The 21,085-nt window shown below is 36.2% G+C and overlaps 3 protein-coding genes across 6 annotated transcripts; all 3 read right to left on the bottom strand.

Moving 5' to 3' along the window:
- Nucleotides 1-6,189: 6,189 nt before the first annotated feature.
- Nucleotides 6,190-7,440, bottom strand: LOC116127530 (putative disease resistance protein RGA1). The gene is made up of 2 exons (XM_031413185.1): nt 7,071-7,440; nt 6,190-6,956 (listed from the first exon to the last, which is right to left on the bottom strand). The coding sequence occupies exons 1-2, from the start codon at nt 7,438-7,440 to the stop codon at nt 6,190-6,192; spliced, it is 1,137 nt and encodes a 378-aa protein (XP_031269045.1).
- Nucleotides 7,441-7,514: 74 nt separating this feature from the next.
- On the bottom strand, nt 7,515-8,771 carry LOC116127529 (putative disease resistance protein RGA4). The gene has a single exon (XM_031413183.1). It carries the CDS (start codon nt 8,769-8,771, stop codon nt 7,515-7,517), a length of 1,257 nt encoding a protein of 418 aa, XP_031269043.1.
- A 5,523-nt stretch (nt 8,772-14,294) lies between these two features.
- Nucleotides 14,295-18,573, bottom strand: LOC116127643 (pentatricopeptide repeat-containing protein At1g03100, mitochondrial). Of its 4 annotated transcripts, none has more exons than XM_031413286.1 (4): nt 18,473-18,573; nt 15,657-18,126; nt 15,150-15,467; nt 14,295-14,649 (listed from the first exon to the last, which is right to left on the bottom strand). In XM_031413286.1, exon 2 carries the CDS (start codon nt 18,108-18,110, stop codon nt 15,759-15,761), a length of 2,352 nt encoding a protein of 783 aa, XP_031269146.1. In that variant the 5' UTR covers nt 18,111-18,126; nt 18,473-18,573; the 3' UTR covers nt 14,295-14,649; nt 15,150-15,467; nt 15,657-15,758. The 4 variants fall into 4 exon arrangements, with proteins under 4 accessions (XP_031269146.1, XP_031269148.1, XP_031269149.1 ...); XM_031413288.1 differs by having other exon boundaries at nt 15,150-15,435; XM_031413289.1 differs by having other exon boundaries at nt 15,150-15,346.
- Nucleotides 18,574-21,085: the final 2,512 nt, after the last annotated feature.

Raw genomic sequence — 21,085 nt, 5'->3', positions numbered from 1 at the left:
TACAGGTAGATTTTTACGTCTACAGTTTGGCACCCATCGTGAGGCCTCTAGCAATCATTCAGCTCGACGAACCTTGCTACGTAAAGGAATTTTCCATGGCTGGCCCTTCGGACAACGCTAACTCCGGCCTCGAGGCTAGACTGGAGGCTCTGACCGCTCTCATGCAACAAAATTCAGACAAGATGGCCGCACTGGAAGCCGAGAACAATGCACTCTATAGCAAAAACGCATCCATTAGGGCCGAAAACCAGTCTCTTAAAGAGAAGGCGAGTCAGTTCTATGATCCGGAGCTTCTGCCTTGCCAGGTACCTCCCAATCGATTCCGCGTCCTAATTCCATCCATGCAACCTCTCCAAACCCCAGAGCATAGACCCTCGGCCTCTGGTAAAAGGCCACGTCCATTAAGTTCATCGGTGGTCGACGACTCGATCCTAACTCATGGAGGAAAGGATCTGCCAACAGAACCTCATTCACACGATCCACCCCAGTCTCGAGATCAAGACGCCCAAGAGACAGAGAGCCCACACCTACAAGACCAACCCATTCTTACCATTCTCACTGCCCAAGAACCAAGTATTGGATGTCCACTCTACCTGACCGACCGACCCACTCAACTCCATTATCCTCACTCCCCAGGAACCAAGTATTGGATCTCCACTCTACCCGACCAACCGACTCAACTCCACCATCCTCACTCTCTAGGAACCAAGTATTGAATCTCCACTCTACCCGACCGACCGACCGATCGACCGACCGACTCAACTCCATTATCCTCACTCCCTAGGAACCAAGTATTGGATCTCCACTCTACCCGACTGACCGACTCAACTCCACCATCCTCACTCCTCAAGAACTAAGTATTGGATCTCCATTCTACCCAGTCGACCGACCAACTGAACTCCACCATCCTCACTCCCCAGGAACCAAGTATTGGATCACCACTCTCCCTATGCCACTGATTGACCGACCGACCCGGTCTTTTCAAACTTCGACTATCACCACTCACCCCACCCCATGCCACCGATCAACACACAGACTTAACCTGTCTAAAGATTCAATCGCCCTTCCTACCCAACTGAGCTAGTACATTGCAATAGACCGGCTTCCACAACGAAGCCGACACTCCCATGCTTCACTTCCAGGAGATTCTCCCAATCGCGGCGATTGGCTAGGAGCAGTCTAGCACTTGTTTACTCTCGAGGCGATCAAGCCAAGGGGCCTCGCCCATTCGGTCTTCCATAGCGAACGAATGGGTAGCCATGGGTCAAACGTTTGCGTATTTTATTTGGCCCTTTGGCATCCAGTAAAGAGCGTCGTGGAATCACAAGCGCAAGTCTTACGGTCCAACAAGCCGGCTGAGTTGATTCTATCCCAATCGATCACCCGAGTACCCCAATCGAACGAACCTTTAATTTAACATCGTCTCCAACTCATTCGACTCTGCATGCTGAGCGGATACCCTTGTCATGGGATTTTAGTTCACTTCTCTAGTCGGTAGGACACACCGAATGAGCATGTGAGCCCCAAAAGTCTCGTTATCTCAGTCCCTTCGACCCTTCACACCGATCGGGCATACCTTCTTGGGGTGATTGCACATTCCGGATCAGCTTTGATACTGAGCGACCCTTGACTACGAATCATCTATATCAAAATGGTCAGCTACGCCAACAATCGGCTGTCCAAGAAGGGAGACCGAGTGCGCCTCGATTGCTTCTTACTCTCTAACTTAAGAAAAACTTAACTCAGAGAGTGGAAGGCAAACTGTTAGGGCCAAAAATCGTCCTTGGCCCTAATAGGAGAACGGGACTGAATGAGGAAGAGACCCGGCCCAATCTCGATGCGGCCTTATCCGGATTAGGCCCATTTGATACGAGATACAGTCGGCCCAAACCATCGGGTCTGGGCCTCCAAATCCTAGTTCACTTCCTGGACCTATGAGCAAGTCCAGAGCCCAAGACACCCACAGATCACTTTCCTATTCCAGATCAGTCTCCTATTCAAGGTCACCTTCCTGTTCAGGTCACTTTCCTACTCGATGTTACTTTCCTATTTGGGATCACCTTCCTATTCGAACACTGGTAAGACAGCTCACCACCGCCCTAATTCCTCTAGGGTTTGTATCAAAGTCACACTAGGACTCCTACTCCCACCAGGACTAGGAGACCAGACAGTCACTATATAAGTAGAGGTCAGCCCTCTCACAAGGAGGATTAGATTACATTACACCTTCACACCTGAAGCTTCTACTTGAGAGCTTCACATCATCACCGTAGTCACAGTCCCCAATTAGACTTCCGATAACGTCTCTGCTCCCTAGCCCTCACTATACTAGCCTCTTTTAGCCTTGCTGACTTGAGCGTTGAAGTGCCTACGATAAACACAACCCCAGTGTTTTCCGTTCGCTTTACGTATTTGTTTCTCTACGTGTGCAAGTGCAGCGGATCGCTGGTGGCCTCAACCTCATGGGATCAAACCCCCTTCCGTACAAGTGGATTTTTACGTCTACACAAAGTTTCATGGGTTTTATAAATTTTGGATTTGAAAATTAAACCATTTAAAAGGAAATTTAAGTATAAATTATTTAATTGTTTAATTACTTATATATAAAATCAGAAATAAAAATATCGAAGGTCAAAAGTGACTTTTGACTAACGTCGAGGACCAAAATCATGGGAAATTAGAAATGAAACATGTCTTGCTTCCATTGAAACTACAAATATTAGTACTACTGCAGTACTGCAACACATGGTAAATGATGTCGTTTTGTCCACTTCTAATTATTTAGGGGTGGAAAAAACAAAACCGGAAACCGGTCCGAATATTTGGTTTTTTTTTTTCTAGTTTCTGTTCAATTTCGGTTTGCCATATTTTGTAAACCAAATATTCTGTTTGGTTTCGGTTTTCTGAAATAAATAAAACTATTAACCGGAATTGAATTTTTGAACCGGTTTAATGAATAAAAAAAAATTTACATTTTATTATTTTTCAATTTAAAAAAAAATTATCCTAGGTTTAGTCTTCACTTATGTGCATTTTCCATCCAGACTTAACACAAAACATCTTTTGTGCCACTGTCGACCAATCTCATTGCCAGTTGCAGCCTACCGTCACCCATCTTTCTAGTCACCATGGACCGTCGTCGCTCAACCTCTGGGAACCACTGAACCTTCCCTTCACATTGTCTAGCCAGTCGCCTTCTCCCATTTTCATCTAAGTTCACTACCAGTTGCCACCGTTGGATTTCTAGTCATCATCGAGTCATCGATCGTCGTCGCTCAACCTTTGTTAGGCATGAACCTTCGCTTGACATTGTCTAACCCTTTCCCATCTTTGCATTTTGTCTCAGAGGTCTCAGTTCATTGCTAGCTGCTACTACCATCTTTCCAATCACCGGTACATCTATCTCAATTCACTGCTGCCATCTTTCTAGTCATCAATTCATTCAATTCTCATTTCTCTCTGAAACCCTTTCTCTTTTGCTAAAAACCTAAACCCATTTTCAATTCATTTCAGGTACAGTTGTCGTCTGCTGTTGTTCTAGTCACCGTCGACCATCATCACTAGCCCTCTGTGAATCTTCACTTGAGAACACACAATAGTAGCATGTGAGCAAGAGGCCCATTTGAATAAACCTGTCAAAAAAAAAAAAAAAAGAAATTGGGCCAAAGTGGTGGGTTTGATTGAATTGGGCTGAATTATCCAGCCCATTTGAGTTAACTGGTTCGAAAACTGGTTTGATTCAAGTTTAGGTATTTCTACCCCTACTTCTGAACTGGATGTTTTGCAACAAAATTATTCCCCCCTCCCCCGATACACTTTTCATACTATATTTTATTCTACTATCTAGTCTAATCCAGTGAAAAACATGTTTGTTTAACATTGACTATTCAATTCAATTTAAAATTCAATTATATTCTATTCAACTCAAAACATTTAACAATTACCTTTCATAATAAAAGTTTATAAATTAACAAAAACACCCCCATCCAACCAAGCCACTATTACCTGCCAGAAGCCACTGTTGCCGTTGCCACCTCTGACAGCCGACGTCGAAATGACGCACGACTAGCTGGATCTGATTGATCGTGCATCGATCTTTCCTTTTTCAACCAGATCTATCTGGTAGTTGATAGCGACTAGAAATCTGATCGTAAATCTAGCCTTGTCTGATTATATGCACAGTGGATATAATCGAAAAAGGCAAGATCGACGCACGATCGGCCAGATCCAGCCGGTTGGGCGCTATTTCGGTGACTGACGGCCACTGTCTAGTGGTGTTGGCCGACTTCCGGCAATCGGTTGGGTGTATGAGGGTGTTTTTGTTAATTTATAAGCTTTTATTGTAAGGAATAATCTAAATATTTTTAGAAAATGTTTTCTTATAATGTACCAAACACATTTTTAAAATCATGTCCTAAAATCTATTTAGAATATGGTTTTAGAAATCCTATTAAAGCAAGTGTACTAATCGCAGCCATTAGATCATATGGGACTATACGTTAGATAACATTATTTGGTTCTTTATCAATCATTTGAACTTGGTTGCACTAAAAAAAAATGAGTTTTTGTACACATCGACAGCCACAGTGCATGTATATTCAACCAATAAGTATTTGTAACGTCAATATCTGTGATCTACGCATGTCTCCTGATTGATTGCATACACATACACATACACATACAAAAGATATGGAGAAAATACTACGTCAGGTTACATGATTTGTAAATATATTGTGATCGATCGAAAGTACAAATATAATATGTAGATACTTTATGATTGATCGAAAATACATACATCCAACGTACAAAAATATAAATTGTTATTTGTTTTAATTCCATAACTATTTAAACAATTAGGTGGACCAATTGTTCACAATAAATGGTTATATTTTATACATTTAAAATTTTTATATATATTTAATTATTATATTTAACTGCTCTTTACCTTATAATTAAAAAAATATTTATTTTTAGTATTTACTTTTTCTTTTTAATTATTAATATTAGCCCACTTTATTTATTCCCCCTCTTACAATTGAATAAATTTCCTTTTTTCTTTCTTATTTTATAAATTTAAAATATAAAAATATTATTTATATTGAAAATAAAAATAAAGAAAGAAAATAATCTTTTCCATCCCTCCAATGAATTTGAAGCACAAAAAACGAATATACTTTGATTGGATCTAAGACCGATAATATTTACTTAAGATCAACTCGAATCTTACATTCAAATAAAGAAATACATAAAAAATATAATTTGGGTTCATTTAATTTTGATACTTCTCACATACAAACTTAAAATTCTTATCCTAGTTAAAAATTAATGAAGAAAAAAAAGAATTAAAATTATCAGATCATCTTTATCATAATAATAATTATCATCATCATCATCATCATCATCATCACTATTATTATTATGGATGCCATTTATTCTAAATGTCATTTAACCTTATTGTGAATTTTATAGGTGTTGCTATTATTCCTGCAAGTTTATTGCAGTGAGAAGAAACGAAAAAATTATAGAGAAAAAAGAAAAAAAGATCATTTGAGGAGAAAAAATGTGAATATATATATATATATATATATAGAGAGAGAGAGAGAGAGAGAGAGAGAGAGCTGTAACTGTAAAGCTACAATTTTGTTGACATGTACCAAATCAAAATTCATATTATATAAAGACATCATTCGTGAATTTAGTAAAACTCTTGGGTACAACATGCAAATATAAAAAGATTTGTACCAGAGAGATATTATATTACAAATTTGATGTTCTACATTATAATTCATTTTGTCCCCTCTCACAATTGAATTAATAAAATTAGCCATCGCTAAATAACAACACTAGAAAATTTGGAAGTGAATTAACTGTATAAAGCATCTTAAAATAATTTAATTATAATTATGAGAATAGAAATATGAACAAAAATCATAATAATAATAATTTTTTAAATTGAAATTTATTAATAAAAGCACAAAAACATACACTTAATATAAAACATCCATGCATAACAAACAATAAAACACAACCAAATTGAAAGCTGAAAGTTGGGACTAATGTGAACCTTGATGCTGGAAGCTTGCAGGAATCACGATGAAAAATAACAAAGGAGCAACACACCACTCATGAAAACAAAACAGATGAAAAATAACAAAGAAGCAACACACCACTCATGAAAACAAACCAGCATTAACCATAGAAGTCGGTATCATGATCAATAAGATGAACCACTGGAACATGAGCAATCTTCAACTCATCATTTCTGCAGCTTTCAATCAGAGCAGGACACTCTGTAATCTTCAATTCCTTGAGGGAAGTAAGGTGTTCTATCCCTTCTGGAAGAGATGATAATTTGTAACATCTTGTAATCTCAAGTTTTTCAAGTGATGTGAGATTTTGCAACCACTCCGGTAGTGCTTCTAACTTTTCACAGCCTTCAATCTGCATGTACTTCAGAGTGTCAGCAGATGCTTGAAGAAGAAGTTGGGGCATATCCACCAATGATTCTAAATTAACAATTATGAATTTTTTAAGACTCAGCCTCAGCTCACGATCTTCTCCTAGCAATTCCATCTTCAAATTAATCTTGGGGCAATTCCCAATCGCTAACGTCTCTAATTTTTTCAGGTATTTGATAGTATCTGGTAACGACGAGATCACATGATTGCTGTGTAGAAACAACTTTCGAAGACTTTTTAGACCTTGCATCCCTTCACACAAACTTAGTAGACTTTTGCAGCCAACTACGTGCAAAAATTGAAGGGAACTCAGACATCCAATTCCATTTTCTGGGAGAACCTCCTCTTGTGTGGTTATTTCCAAGTGTCTAAGGCAGATCATCTTTCGTATGTTATTAGGCAACTTCTTAATCTCAGAACAACCCCGAAGTCTTAACATTTGCAATTTTTGAATCTCGCAAATAGATTCAGGGATCTTCTTCAATGCATCATTCCAAGCTAGATCAAGGTACCTCAGATGTCTCAATGTACTGATAGAATCTGGCAACACTTGGACATGTATATCACACAAGTGTAGTAGTCAAAGGTACTTGAATTTGGATATATATTTACTAATAAATGATCCAATAATAGGTGCATCTCTGTATTTCTCTGCCGCTGGAAAGACAATGCTTCGAACACTCCTTGAGTTATCAACAATGAGTTGTAGAAATTCTTCACCACATAACTCTGTGTCACCGTGTGAAAAATGCCGCAATTTTCCATCAACTTTTTGGCTTCCAAAATTTATGAATGCGGACTCACCTTCTGTCATTGATATTGCAAGCTCATTCATAAGATCATGCACCTTAAATGTCCAATAAATACCATGATCCAAGAAGTCCACTAAGAAACCCATTGACCATAAAACTTGCATATATTGATCAGCAATATTTTCTAGCTCTTCAGTTTTATCATTGGTTTTAAGAAGTCCAAGTGCCATCCAATATTGGGCCACGTCATTATTGTAATAAATATAATCCTTTGGAAACAAGCAAAGATAAGTAAAACATCGCTTCAAAGGAGATGACAATGATTATAGCTCAATTCCAATACAGGTAAGATGTCTTCATTATCTTGATCCACCTGCCAGATGTCATTATATTTTATTTTCAACCACTCACGTTCGTCTGTGTTTGCATAAAGTAAGCTCCCTAAGGATCTCACAGTCAATGGAACTCTTTTACATTTTTTTACAATGTCCATCCCAATTTCAATGAGCCTTGGAAAATCTTTCCCTTGTCCATCTTTAAATGCGTACTTCTTAAATAATGACAAGGACTCCTCTTCGGAAAGACCTTGTATGAAATGAGAGGGAACAGTGCTCATTATTTCTGCAACTCTTTTACTTTGCGTGCTCACAATAATTTTACTTCCATTCACACCATTAACAAGTAAGTCTTTCAGTTCCAACCATTTCATCGGCTTCTCATTCCAAACATCATCCAAGACAAGCAAAAACTTTTTACTTGTCAAAATTTCTTGCAAACGCTTAGGAATTTTATCTCCTTTTAACTTATTACAATCCTCACCTGTTGCAGAATAAATAATTTGTTTCATCAATCTGGTGATATCGAAATCATCTGACACGCATGTCCACATCTTTAATGGAAATAACTTATTTACTCTTTCTTCATTATAAACCATTTTAGTAAGAGTGGTTTTACCTAAACCCCCGATTCCAACTATTGGAAGGACAGAGACATTAATGTTGGTTGGTTGAAATAAAAACCTCATGATCTTTTTTTTATCATCCTTTCTTCCAATCACACAAGAACCTCCCAAGAAGGGATCAGTCTCCCTCACCTTTGGAATTACATGCCTAACTTCAGCAGGAGTACTCTCAATAAGAGAAAATCTACTCCTATCACTTGCGATCTGATCTAGCCTTTCTCTAATCTCCTTGATTTTATGACTAATTTCATATCGAGAACCAACAGGGTTAGAGCTTGAAAAGCATTGACATACCTTTCTTAATGTGCTCCTCTTTTGTCTCTCCACTTCCCTCCCGGAAGCTTGAAGCTCGAATTCTTCTAAAACGTCCTCGGCATCAAGGAAAACATCTTTAAGCTTCCCAAGCCACTCACGTAGCTGATCATTTTGTGCCTGCTTTTTCTCAGCATCCGAGAGCACGGCTTTGATAGTGCTCAGGGTTCCCTCAAGGCTTTTTAAATCACTTTCAAGATTCCACAACAAAGACACTTCCCAACCCACAAGAGAGCCTATCTTCGTCAGAACTTCAGTCGCAATGTCAAATAGAATAGATTCTGCCATTTTCTCTCAAAAGAAACGAAGAGAGGGAGAATAAGGTAGTTAAAGATAATTGAAATAGGTGAGAATTAATGGATGCTTAGTATGCACCTATCCTAGCTATACCGCTAACATAAAACCTTAAAAAACCATCATAAAACATCGAAAAGTCAGCATCCAAGGAATAAAAAAATTCGTTCCAGTCTTGGAGTTGGTATGAGAATCTCAAATCTAGCGATACTGCTAACATAAATCATCAAAAAGTCGGCATCAAGGAATAAAAAATTTGTTCAGTGCTGGAGTTGGTATCAACCTACCGACACCACTAAACATAAATCCTCAAAAAGTGAGCATCAAGGAATAAAAAATTCGTTCGCCGTTGACCATCGGCATTTGTGACTTCTCCTATCAGTCGAATATTAAACTTGATTTGGGACAAGAATATTTGGGTTTATGAGTTAAATGTTTCTGCTTAAGGCCAATGTAAGGCCTACTCATGTATTAGCCTCTACAAACGATAGTAACAAACCATGAAACGGACAGTCGATGAAGAAGCTATCCTCTCTTTATGAGAGGATTCAGGCAATGAAACAAACCACTAAAACCATAAGCTAAAGCGCAAAGTTCAACACATTACTTGTTGGCTGCAAGGAGCGCATGTAGCCTATGAACGAAATAGAGACAACAACAGGAACAAAATATAATAGTAAAACAAATCAAACAGTAAATAAAGAAAAAATAATACGCGCGATTTACCCTGGTTCACTCAATGTGGGCTACGTCTAGCTGAGTCTAAAGGTGGAAAAGTAACCCGCTCGGCCCGGCCCGACCCGGCCCGCGGCAGGTTACATGTTTTGGCGGGCTGGGCTCAACCCGCCCGCCAACAAAGGCGGGCCGGGTTAGGCCCGCCAATTTAGGGAAAGTGGCTGGCCCAGCCCGGCCCGCCAGCCCTAACCCGCCGGGTTAGCCCGATTTTTTTTTTTTTTTGTTTTTTTAATTTATCTTTTCAAATAAATAATTATAAATATAATTGTTTTTAGTTAACTTTTCAAATATCAATAATTCAATTCAATTCAATTGTTTTTTTTTGTTAACATTTCAAATATAATTCAATTTAACAATAAAATTGTAATATAAGAAAAATTAGACTTATTCATTTATCAAAAAATAAAATAAGAAATTACAACAATTATGCCTCGTTAAAACCTCCCAAAAAAACCCAATGAGAGAAAAACTTGGTAAAGAAAAAAGAGTGCAATAATTGACAATTATACAAATTACATTTTACAAAACAACTAAATTGGGGGTGGTTCTAGGACCTCCCTCCTTTGTATCATCTATATTACAAAATTGAAATGATTCTACTAAAGCATTGTCGATAACCTCGTATTGATCTGATGGCGCGATCGTTCCCAATCTCAAAGACAGTGGGACTCAATCATTTTTGGAGCAAGTTAGTCCTCATTTCATTTAAATCCCACTTGCACTAAATGTTTTCGGATGAGACGGTTGAGACAGGAACAGCGAAAACATCCAAGGCAAGTCTTGATATACCGGAAAAATACATTTTCTGGCTCTCCAATACTCTAAGAGATCAAAGTGACCTGTTGAAAACATTTGGGGGTGCCAAATATTGTTGAAGTCATTACTCTGCGACTCCATGGAGGACAGCATATTAGGTTGTTGTTGGTGGGTGTGGTGCGTCTGAAGAGGAGGCTGTGCTTCGGACTCGGGTCCTCTTCGGCTATTCAGTACATTCCAAGAGAATAAGTCTTCATTTGTTCTTCTGCTCAGCTTCTCTGGATATTTCGCCTCTTTGCGACTGCGGGTTCCCATACCTGTTTTCATATTGGAAATACTTCGAAAAGACTATTTTTTACCTCTCCTATTGATGATATGATTCGTTTTGTAATTTCACTTAAATTGTCAAGACCATTTTCTAAACGTGCTAATTTAATTCTGGATCAAAATAGCACCTAAACAATAAAGAAAAGGAAGGGTCTCCAATATTTCAAAAAAAAAATTTCCATTGCCTTTATGGTGATGTAAAATTTCATCATCTTGTTTTTTGTAAAAACTCGGAAATTTTTATAATTGCATGATACCAAGGCTAGTAGGATAATACACACCAGAAAGTTGTAAGTGGCTTGGTAAAAACATTTGAGAAAAGAATGAAATACTTTAGCTATCTTCCAATATTTTCTACCAAATGATGAGGACCTCTATTATTTGCTACAAATAACTAATATATTAGCATAAGGTAAACATGAATAAGCATTAAATAAGTACTATTCCATCTAAAGGCAATCTAATGCAAAAGTTCAGGAGACATATTGATTTTATACAAGTTCTTGAAATTAACATTCTTTTATTACTACTAGTAATCCAAGCTAAAGATTCCCTAATTCTATCAATATTTTTTTTAATTGTTTTCATACCACTTTTCATAATTAAAAATAACATGACATGCACAACGTTGGTGAAAAAACTTCAAATTATATAAAAGATATATTTTGAAAAAATTCTATAGCTTTACTATTAGAAAATTGCGTTATCTAAAGTTAAACTTATCACTTTATCAATAATATATAATCTTCTAAAACTTCAATAATTTTATTAAGATTTCTAAACCACTATGATCCACATCCATTAATCTAAATCCTAATAAAGATTTATTTAATTTAAATTCATTATCAAATAATGACTAGTCACACAAATATAATCTTGTTTAGCTCTACCACTCCAAATATCAGCAGTTAAAGCCACACTAATATGACAAGTTGAAATTTATTTTTTAATTCTAATTTCATTTTTTTAAACAATTTATTAAATCATTTCTAGTTGCAGTTTTAGAATAACTTTTAAATCCTGGAAAAAAAGATTTTGAACAAATCTTTCAAAATATTTATCTTCTGCCATATTAAAGGTTGACTAGATGCAGCCATATATAGCTAAGTTCCTTATATACATCAGAATTATAACGCCAAGTAGTACATATTAGTTATTGAGTTTGATTGCTTTCTCTATTTCCATGTTGATTATATGTTTATTAGCATGCCTTTTAAAGTACTAGTACCATTACTGAATCAGCTTTATAAACATTTGCACATATTTGCATCTTGCTTCTTGACTTGAACGCCATTTTCTGTCTCGTAAAACTTGTCGAAATGCGCCCAAACGTCTGATGTGTGTGTTTCGCTTTCGACGGCAGTTGATGATCCCGTCAGCTTGAGATGAGTTGGACGAGGACGACGATTCAGAGGACGACTTCTAGAACCACCGGGCGCTGTTGGAATCGACGGCATATTTTGAGGTGTATCGGATTCTGAGACTGGGATTGGGCAGCGGGACTATTTGAATCCCTGCATTCATAGTAAAATCAGCGAGACTAGGACTAGGATATAGTTTTCTTCCTCATTGATTGAGGGGAGAGAATATCTATCCATTGTAGAGTAGTTGAAAAAAAAAATGATGTAGAAGAAATAAAAATTAAAGAAAGAGATTTGGAATATGGAAATTGGAAATATGAATTGAAAATTGCAAAACCTAATAAAAATTAAATAAGAGCAAATTGATAAAAAAAATATTAAGAGAATAAATGAAAAATGGACTTGAGAGTTGAGAGAATAGAGATTAGAATAGAGAATAGAGAATAGAATGAGAATTTGAGTTGTGAGAAAAATATGAGAGTTTAGGTCCAATTTATAGAAAAAAATAGGGAAAGAAAATGACGAAAAAGCCCCTCCAACGGCTATAAAACGGCTAGATTTCAAGGGTAAAAGTGTAATTGAAAAAAATAAAAAATATTTACAATTTTTTATTTTTTTTTTGGGCCAACCGCCAGCAACCCGCCGGGTTGGGGCTCTTGCAAAGAGGACAAATTAGCAACCCGGCGGGCCGCCGGGTTACCATGTGTAACCGGCCCGCCCGCCGAGGGTTGTTGGCGGGTTAGGCTCAACCGGCCCGCCATTAAGGCGGGCCGGTTTGAGCCCTCTTTTTACGGGCGGGTTAGGGTTAGCCCGCTAACCCGCCCATTTTTTCCACCTTTAGCTGAGTCAATATTATTGAATATGTCTCATCTCTCGTTTACAATGAATGAATTGCTCTCACACCATAAACAAGAGAAAAGTTGATATATACTAGGTTAAGAGATTAAACCTAGTTTTACAAGGACTCTTATTCCTAGGCCCAACCCAAAAAGGAATTAGTAACTTAAAAGAAATCCTACAGCGGTTATACATGAAACAGCCCAAAACGCCTAAGGGCTCGAGGGCGCTGCCCCCGCGACCCCCGCCCCCTCACCGGGGAGCGGGGCACCCGCCCGCTGACCACACACGGGACCCCCGAGTGCGTCTCCGTTACCCATAATGCTGAAGTATCGACAACTCAACAGCCTATAGTAGCAGTTAAATAGTTGGCAAGCTTCTCTTTTTTCCCGGGGGGGGGGGCCCCGGGGGGGGTGGAGGGGGTTGGTTGATTTCTCGATGAAGGCCATCAACAACCTTCTTTTTTCCAACTTCTTCCATTACATTGAGCCAGCGAGGGATCAACACATGCTATCTGATTCTCAAAACCAAAATCCTATGGTTAGGCTCCCTAGTAACAAAAAACAAGATATATAATGAGATGGGAGTCAATAGTTCTCATAGAGCAAAAATAATAATAGAAGAAGAAACAGGAAAACTGAAAACATGCACAAAATTTTGAAGTAATTTTGTTGGAATTGAAAGCAACAGAATCTAATTAACAAGATATGCTTATCCCAATCGCTATATACATTCTGACAACTGTTTCTTCCATAAATGAGATATCTATTTTGATACTACAATATATCATTCTCAATCTAACATCAATTCTCTTACCATTCCCACAAATTTTATCAACAATTTAACATTTATTTATAGTTTATTAGAGGCAAATATATGTGTTTTTTTGTCTTTTTTGTGTGTCGCGCTTGGGTTTATTATAACAGTTTTTTTTTAACATTAATATTCCACTCTAAACTCCTCAAATTTCTTAAACCTTACACTAGTTTTTGAAAATTTTAATCCACATAAACAATTAGGGTGATCAATTCCAATTGTTCACGATTTATGGTAGATATTTTATTCATTTAAAAAATTATTTATTTTGTGTTTCCTTTTTCTTTGTAATTATTAATTTTAGCCCACTTATTTATTATTCCCACCAACCATCTTGCACAATTGAATATATTTTCCTTTTTTCTTTCTTATTTTATAAATTTAAAAACATAAAAATATTATTTATATGAAAATAAAAATATCTTTACTTAAAATTCTCATCCTAATTAAAATTAATTAAGAAAAAAGGGTTCGGATCATCTTTATAATAATAATAATAATGATAAGTAAATAAATAATTGAAACAAAGAAATAAAAACGTGATAAAACACTGTCGTTTTGTCTGCTTCCGAAACTGTACCTTTTTGGAACATAAAATTATTGTTATTGTCACCTGGCTCTATAGATCTATACTACTCCAACAATCACTGATACCTTCACAATTACGTTATTGTTATAATTTCAAAATTATAAGCTTATGATATAGATACTTTATTACCCGTGAAACCAAAGCCCACGCATTGTTGGAACTTGGAGGGGATTGAAGATTTTTCCATCTTATTGTTGTGACAACGTAAAAATCTCAAACCATGTACTATGTAATGCAATAGACCAATTTTGGAACCTAAAATTCCAGAATTTCATGAAATGAAGATGATTGCAGAAGTTGAATGTTATGGCTCTATACATTGGAAGGAGTAGGCTTTCAAATAGAACCGCACCTTCAAGTATTTGTCCATGTGCTACGGCAATTTGTGATGTCCTTATCCAAAGGTCCATCCGCCAAGGGCAGCAATAAGCTGCTTCATGAATCCTTTGATCTGCAAATGTATGAGAACAAAAATCATGTGCCACGAGTAAGGAATGTGAACCACGGCTTAAATCATCGCAGAGTAAACACATAATATATGCAACTGCATTTAGTTTCAGTTTATGTACTACTGATAAACAGATGAAACCTGCGCACAACTGCGGATAAAATATTAGCCAAGCTCGAACAAATTGTAACAAACAATTGGAACACTGAATTCAAAACAACATTAAACAAGAACATTATGATTGTCTTGAGTAAAATAAACAATAAAAAACTCATCAAAAGACTGGAACAAGAAACAAATAAGATAATTGGACACAGAATCGCTACTCTAAATTGTTTTTATCAATGGGACTTATCTGCCTCAAGTTAGAAAATGGACAATTCAGCAACCAGATAACCAAGCCTAATAAATTCCACAAAATCACATATCATTCATGATCAGAAATTACTCAAATGCAAGCTTTGCTAGTTTAAAAAGAATAAAAAAGCATGTCACAAAATTACCAGAATAATCTTGGTCATCATCTGTGCCACGGTTTACAGCAACATATGTCAAATTAGCTATTTCACTTTCGATCCAGTTTATGCAAATCAGTCTCCTACTCTTCTTTCAAGCCGGAGCTTCTCTATCCCTAGACCAAACCCTGCTCAAATGCTTCTCAGGGTCTAGAAACATGTCCCTGCTCCTGTTGCTCCCACTCCTTGCATATTTCAAATTTGAGAGCAATGCGTTATCTTCTTCATTGATTTCAGATTTCTCTTTTTAGCACTATCTTCAACTCTCTCGCCACTGCTTTGATTTCATTTAAATTATTTCTATGCCTAGAAAAAATAATAGGTAAACAAAAATATCTCATTTTAGAATGAAAAAACTCATAATTTTGAAATAAAAGAAAAAGAATATTTTTTAAGCCTCTGCTCCTTTGATGATTTTAAAGGTCTTAGGCTACGAAAAAACATGTCTTTGATAAAGCAAGAATGCAGCAAATAGTTTTGAAGGTAGCAACTTACAGCTTTGTCAGTGAACAATTTATTTCTCTTGAGAGCTTCTACAACTTTGAAGTCTCGATGAGTCATATCTTTTGAAAACATGTTGAAGCTCAAAAAGTTTCATCAATACAAGCCTACCCACTTCTTAAAGGTCAATCCTGCTTCTCTCTTTTGAAGTTGGGATTCTGTCTGGAATTTGGGAGCCTTGCCCTTATATAGTGTTTTGTGGTACTTCAAGAAGAGGGTTCGATATTTGTATTTGTCAATAAACATATTCCCTTTCTCCATCATATCCACAACTTCATTTGCTCGAACAAAAAATCCACCCCTCACAAATGTATAAAGTACAGCATCCAAGAGTTCTTGATCAAACTTCATTGAGGTGGAAGAAGCAAAAGATTTCATTTCACCCCACAACTCCGTTACCTCAGTATATTTCCCCCCAATAGCAGCATACCCAGTGACCATAGAATGGAAAGTTTGTGCATTTGGGAGATGGCCCAGACTTCTCATCTTCTTCAAAGCCTTCTCAGCATCTTGCATCAACCTCTTTTTACAGAAGAAATGGATAACATTATTCCAGTCATGAACACCACAGTCATTTCTCTGCCCTTCCTTTATTTCTTGCAAGAGCTTTGCCATCATCCCTGCCTCACGATTCTCTGCACATCCTTTCACCAACCTCTCAAATTCTTGATGACCAGTTCTTGGGATTTTAGCCTCTTTCATCTCTTTGAAAAGATGGAAAGCTCCCTGGGTATCTTCCTGAATAACCCGGGATTGGATTAGTGCTTCATAACAGCTTGAATCTAGCTGCACTCCAGCATTACGAGCATCTCGTAAAAGTGCTGTGACTTCTCCTGCTCGATTTGCTTCAATATATGCTTTCAAGAGGGAAGCATACACAGAGGAACTGGCTCTGACCCCAGCCATACGCATCTCATCAAGAAGATCATGTGCCTGATCTAACCACCCAAGTGATATACATAAATTAATGACATGATCCAATGCCAAATCATCATGGGAAACAAGTAAATCTTCTTTCTCTGCCTTAATAAGAAAATGAGCCAAATCCTTTGTCTTGCCAGCTTCTAGAAAAGCCTTAACCAATTTAACATAAATTCTTTCAGTTGGTTGGAGAATACCATGCTCAGTTGTAATCAATTCAACCCGTGTCTGCAACTTAGCTAACAAAGTTTGAAGTATTCTCTTTGCTTCAGCATCAAGATTGGTAAACTTTCGGTCTCTAGTGAAATCTTCATAAGAAACTATAGAGTTTTCTATTATTCTACTATTATCTAAACCATCTGATATTCCATGACTCAGATTTTCACCAGAAATTTGCACTGAAGCGGGCTTATTATTATTATTGCCAACAGCATCAAATGATAGTATAGCAGCAGCAAGTGAATTCCGTGCTTCCTTTGCTTTATGAATCATTTGTAAAACCATTTTGGAAGCAGAATTAAGATCCCCAAACTTCAAATGGCAACTAAGCAAACAATTATAGAACTGTCGAAACTGAATATCACTTAGGTGAACAGCTTCATCTATGTGTCTTTGAAGCTTCCTTAGCTCTTCTCTTCGCCCATTTCTCTCGTATATGTGTGCCATTATAATCAATAAGTTTGCATCTGCTTTCACACTGATTCGAGGCATCACATCAAGGAGCTGCTCTGCTTTTCTTGTTGTCTCAAACAAGAGACATCCAGCCAAAGCAACATTGAAAGCAGTAGTATTAGGCTTCATAGCAATCAAAGGTGCATTGCTCTTTTTACGGGGGTCTACCCTCCCATCTTGGAATAAATAACCTATCTCAAGAATCAACTCAGCTGCAAGGTAAGCTCCAGAAGCTGTAAGCGACATGTGGGCCAAGATTGCAGACCAGGCACTCACAGGAGGATATTGTTCTGTTGCTACCAGCTTCCTCAAAACAGTTGATGCAGGAACTGGTAAACCACATTTAGACAAACCGAGAGAGAGATAAATCAAAGGTTCCTTTTCAAACAAATTCTGTTTACTTTCCTCAAAGGCTTGTTCCACCACCCCATAAGCCTTCTCAAGCCATGTATTGTCAAGGCTTCCAGCAAAACTTGTTATAACCTTGTTCACAACAGTTTTTCGAGGAAACCCATCCATCTGTATGTGTTGTTCAAAGAACTTCCACACATCAGCATATCTACGCTCATCAACCGCATTTTCTATTTCCAGACTCAGTTTTGCAGGGTCTCGAGCCTGGACCAAGATCGTTCCAGTCATACTCGCAAAAAATCGAGTTGCATACGCGAATCTGTTCAGGTCTACCAAGACACCAGTTTTAAAACTCGAGCACCACAAAGAGTAGCCAAGAGGCTCATAGATTCTTACGCGACTCCAACCCTCCGGAATTTGGAGGTGTGAAATCCGAATGGAGTTATAACCCCTATTAGTAAGTAAAGAAAACAGATGATGCCTCAATTTCCTCATGAAAAGCATTATTTTCGGTCCTGCACTGAAATTGATTCAAAAATCAAAAACTTTATGATTGAAATCCTAATATGAAAGAATAACAGAAGTTCATGTAAAGAATTACATTTATTTTTTCGTAAATTTAACCTTGATACTTTGATTGAATATACTCCATATATATGGCCTATATTATACTTCTTTTCTATCTTCATTTTCAGTTCATCTTTATAACCTAGATACACATTTCTCTTAGCAAAGCACTTTAATTTTCGATCTAATTGAAGAAAATTCTTATTCCTATAGTACTTTGATAGAGATAATTACGAAACAAACACATGAAACTTTGAACTTTACAAAAAAGAGTTCAAAATGATTAGAGGAAGACGAACCAGATTGAAGAAGTAGTGGAGCAGCTGAGGCTGGCCTTATGTTCCGTCGGCGGCGGCGGCGGCAGCAGTGGAGGAAAGGAACTGGACTGAGTTTAATTTTGGTACGTGCTTGTTTAAAAAAACTCTTAAAATGGCACTTTAAATCTCCCCTAATATTTTCTAAAGTACTATAGCTCCCCTGATATTTTTCAAATATTACAGGAAGCTCCCTAGAGCAGACCACCATGAATTCGATAACATTATGGGCTAATCTAGTAAGCCTCTTTTCCTTTTGGGCTGGCTCTTAGAGGCATTGGGGCCAAGTTTATCTAAGCTACATTATGTAAATTGGACCTAAGTTTGTTAGATGAGCCCAACACAAATCCAAGACCAGTCCAATAAAAGTTGCAAGCAAACCTACCCAAATCACTAAAATTGTCAAAACTCAAAGCAAGAATCCCACTACACATTGTTTAGTGGAAAAGGGTCATCAAATTATAATAAGCAAAATCATTTCTCAATTAGTATCAAACCTTTTAGCTAATTAGTTTTAAAAAATAATTTATAAATCCTAATCCCAATAGAGGCATATTATATATAATACATTATATTATATAATATACTCTTGAATATGCCTTTAGTGATTGAAAATATTCCTTAACAAAATCTTTAAAAGTTTATTCTTTTTTGTAAAATCAAGAAGATAATATGAGATTTGAAAAGTTGAGCTTGAAAAAGCAAACTTTTGAATAAAACTTGGGCTATAAAGTGCTTTAATTTAATTAGTCCTTTATTTAATTTCTCTAAAGAATGGAAACAAGGCAAGCTAGTGCTTTATTGGGTCAGGTAACATAGATAGATATATATAATTTTTGGGTATAATCCAATTAGATTTTGCACTAAATAATTTGATTATCCTTTAATGTACTTCAAAAATTATAATTAATATTATTAATAATAAATCATTACCATACCAATTAAGGGACTCTTAATTAATTTATTTAATTTCCCACTCATAAAAATAATTAACTTTGAGCAATTATATGCTTGGATTATGTACATTATGAGTCCCATTTATATATATATTTTTTTAAAGAATGTATGCATGAATTTGTTAAGTTCTCCTAGGCATAATATTAATCTAGTGGTCTTATAATGTTTGAAGGCATTATTGAAAATGAAAGTTTTCATCTTAAGTCTTGTCAACATAAGATTGTGCTCTATAGCCAATTTGCATCCAATAATTATCTCCATCTTCATGATTGCTTAATGGCTTTTCTTTTATTCTCTTTTATTATGCATCCAATTTGAATTTTAGTTTCATTTGGGTGGAATGTTAAGACATTTTTTAAGGTAGACAATCTTTTTTTTTTTTTTACTCATGTCGTATCCGGATATCACAGAAGAAAAAACAGCAAAATCTGATCCAATTTTTTCATTGATCAATGGGTATCATAATGGTTCTGATACCGTGATAAATAGACTCAGATAAAACTCATTTTCAAAAGCTAACTCAAGAGAACTCAATCACATATATATATACACCGTGACATTTCACCAATTTAACAATGTAAGACCAATTCAACATTTAATAGTTATGACTTGAATTCTCTTAAAAAATTTAAAAATTAAATAATACGGATATATTAATCAAAATATGAGTTTTATATATATATATATATATATATATATATATATTTTTAAATATTTAAATCATAATCTTATATTTTGCTATGAGAGTCTTAATCTTTGAGTTAATGGAATGGATGCATGGATATGGTTCATGGCTATATAGGGAAGTGAGAGAGGGTGGTCAAAATTTTGACATGTAATTTAGTTTTTAACTACAACTTTTTCATTGGAAAAAAAACAAAGATTTGATGCTTCAAGGCCAAGGGAGAGAATCCAAGGCAGCCTTAAAACCAAAGAAATTTAAGTAATAAATATTATAATTAATTTGATTTCATATAATTAAAACTCAATTGAATTCACTTTTCACGTGCAATTGACACTTTTTACAATTTAAATATAAAGAGTCTAGAGATGGAGTGATAAGATAGATGGGTCAAGGTTGGTGAAAGAGATGGTGAAACAAAACTACAAAGAAAGATTGAATAATTCATGCAAACTCTATCTCCTTCTCCATTGTCTTATAGTCGCCATGAGAATCCACCTACCTAGGAATAAAACAACCCACACGCCCACATTATTAATTCACTCTTTATATGCACAAAATTCTATATAAATATATAACTTCTGGAATGTAGATATATATTCTTGTATTTTTTACAGTGCAAACTAATGCAAATAAATGGTAAAAGATACAATTTTACAACTATTTATACGATAAATTTTTTTTCTTTTGGAAACAAAGTGTATAGGCTAATTTGTGCACCTCAATTAATCCTTGTAGGTGACTCCACCGTTATGATTACCCGTTTAAATTTTGGAAGTCACAAGGATACAAATCTAAAACTGTGCGTCTTAATCACACATTCCAATACTCGTCTTATCACTTGAGCTATCCAATGATGGATAATAATAGTAAGACATTAACCACGGTTTGATAAACAAGTTTTAAAAGGTTCGTATTAGAGGATGTTTGTATATTTTTTTGTTTCCCTATTATACCTA

This window comes from Pistacia vera, unplaced genomic scaffold (assembly GCF_008641045.1).
Source record: "Pistacia vera cultivar Batoury unplaced genomic scaffold, PisVer_v2 Contig192, whole genome shotgun sequence".
Lineage (NCBI taxonomy): Eukaryota > Viridiplantae > Streptophyta > Magnoliopsida > Sapindales > Anacardiaceae > Pistacia > Pistacia vera.
Note: the sequence above shows the minus strand (reverse complement) of the source record. Positions and strands in the feature narration are given on the sequence as shown.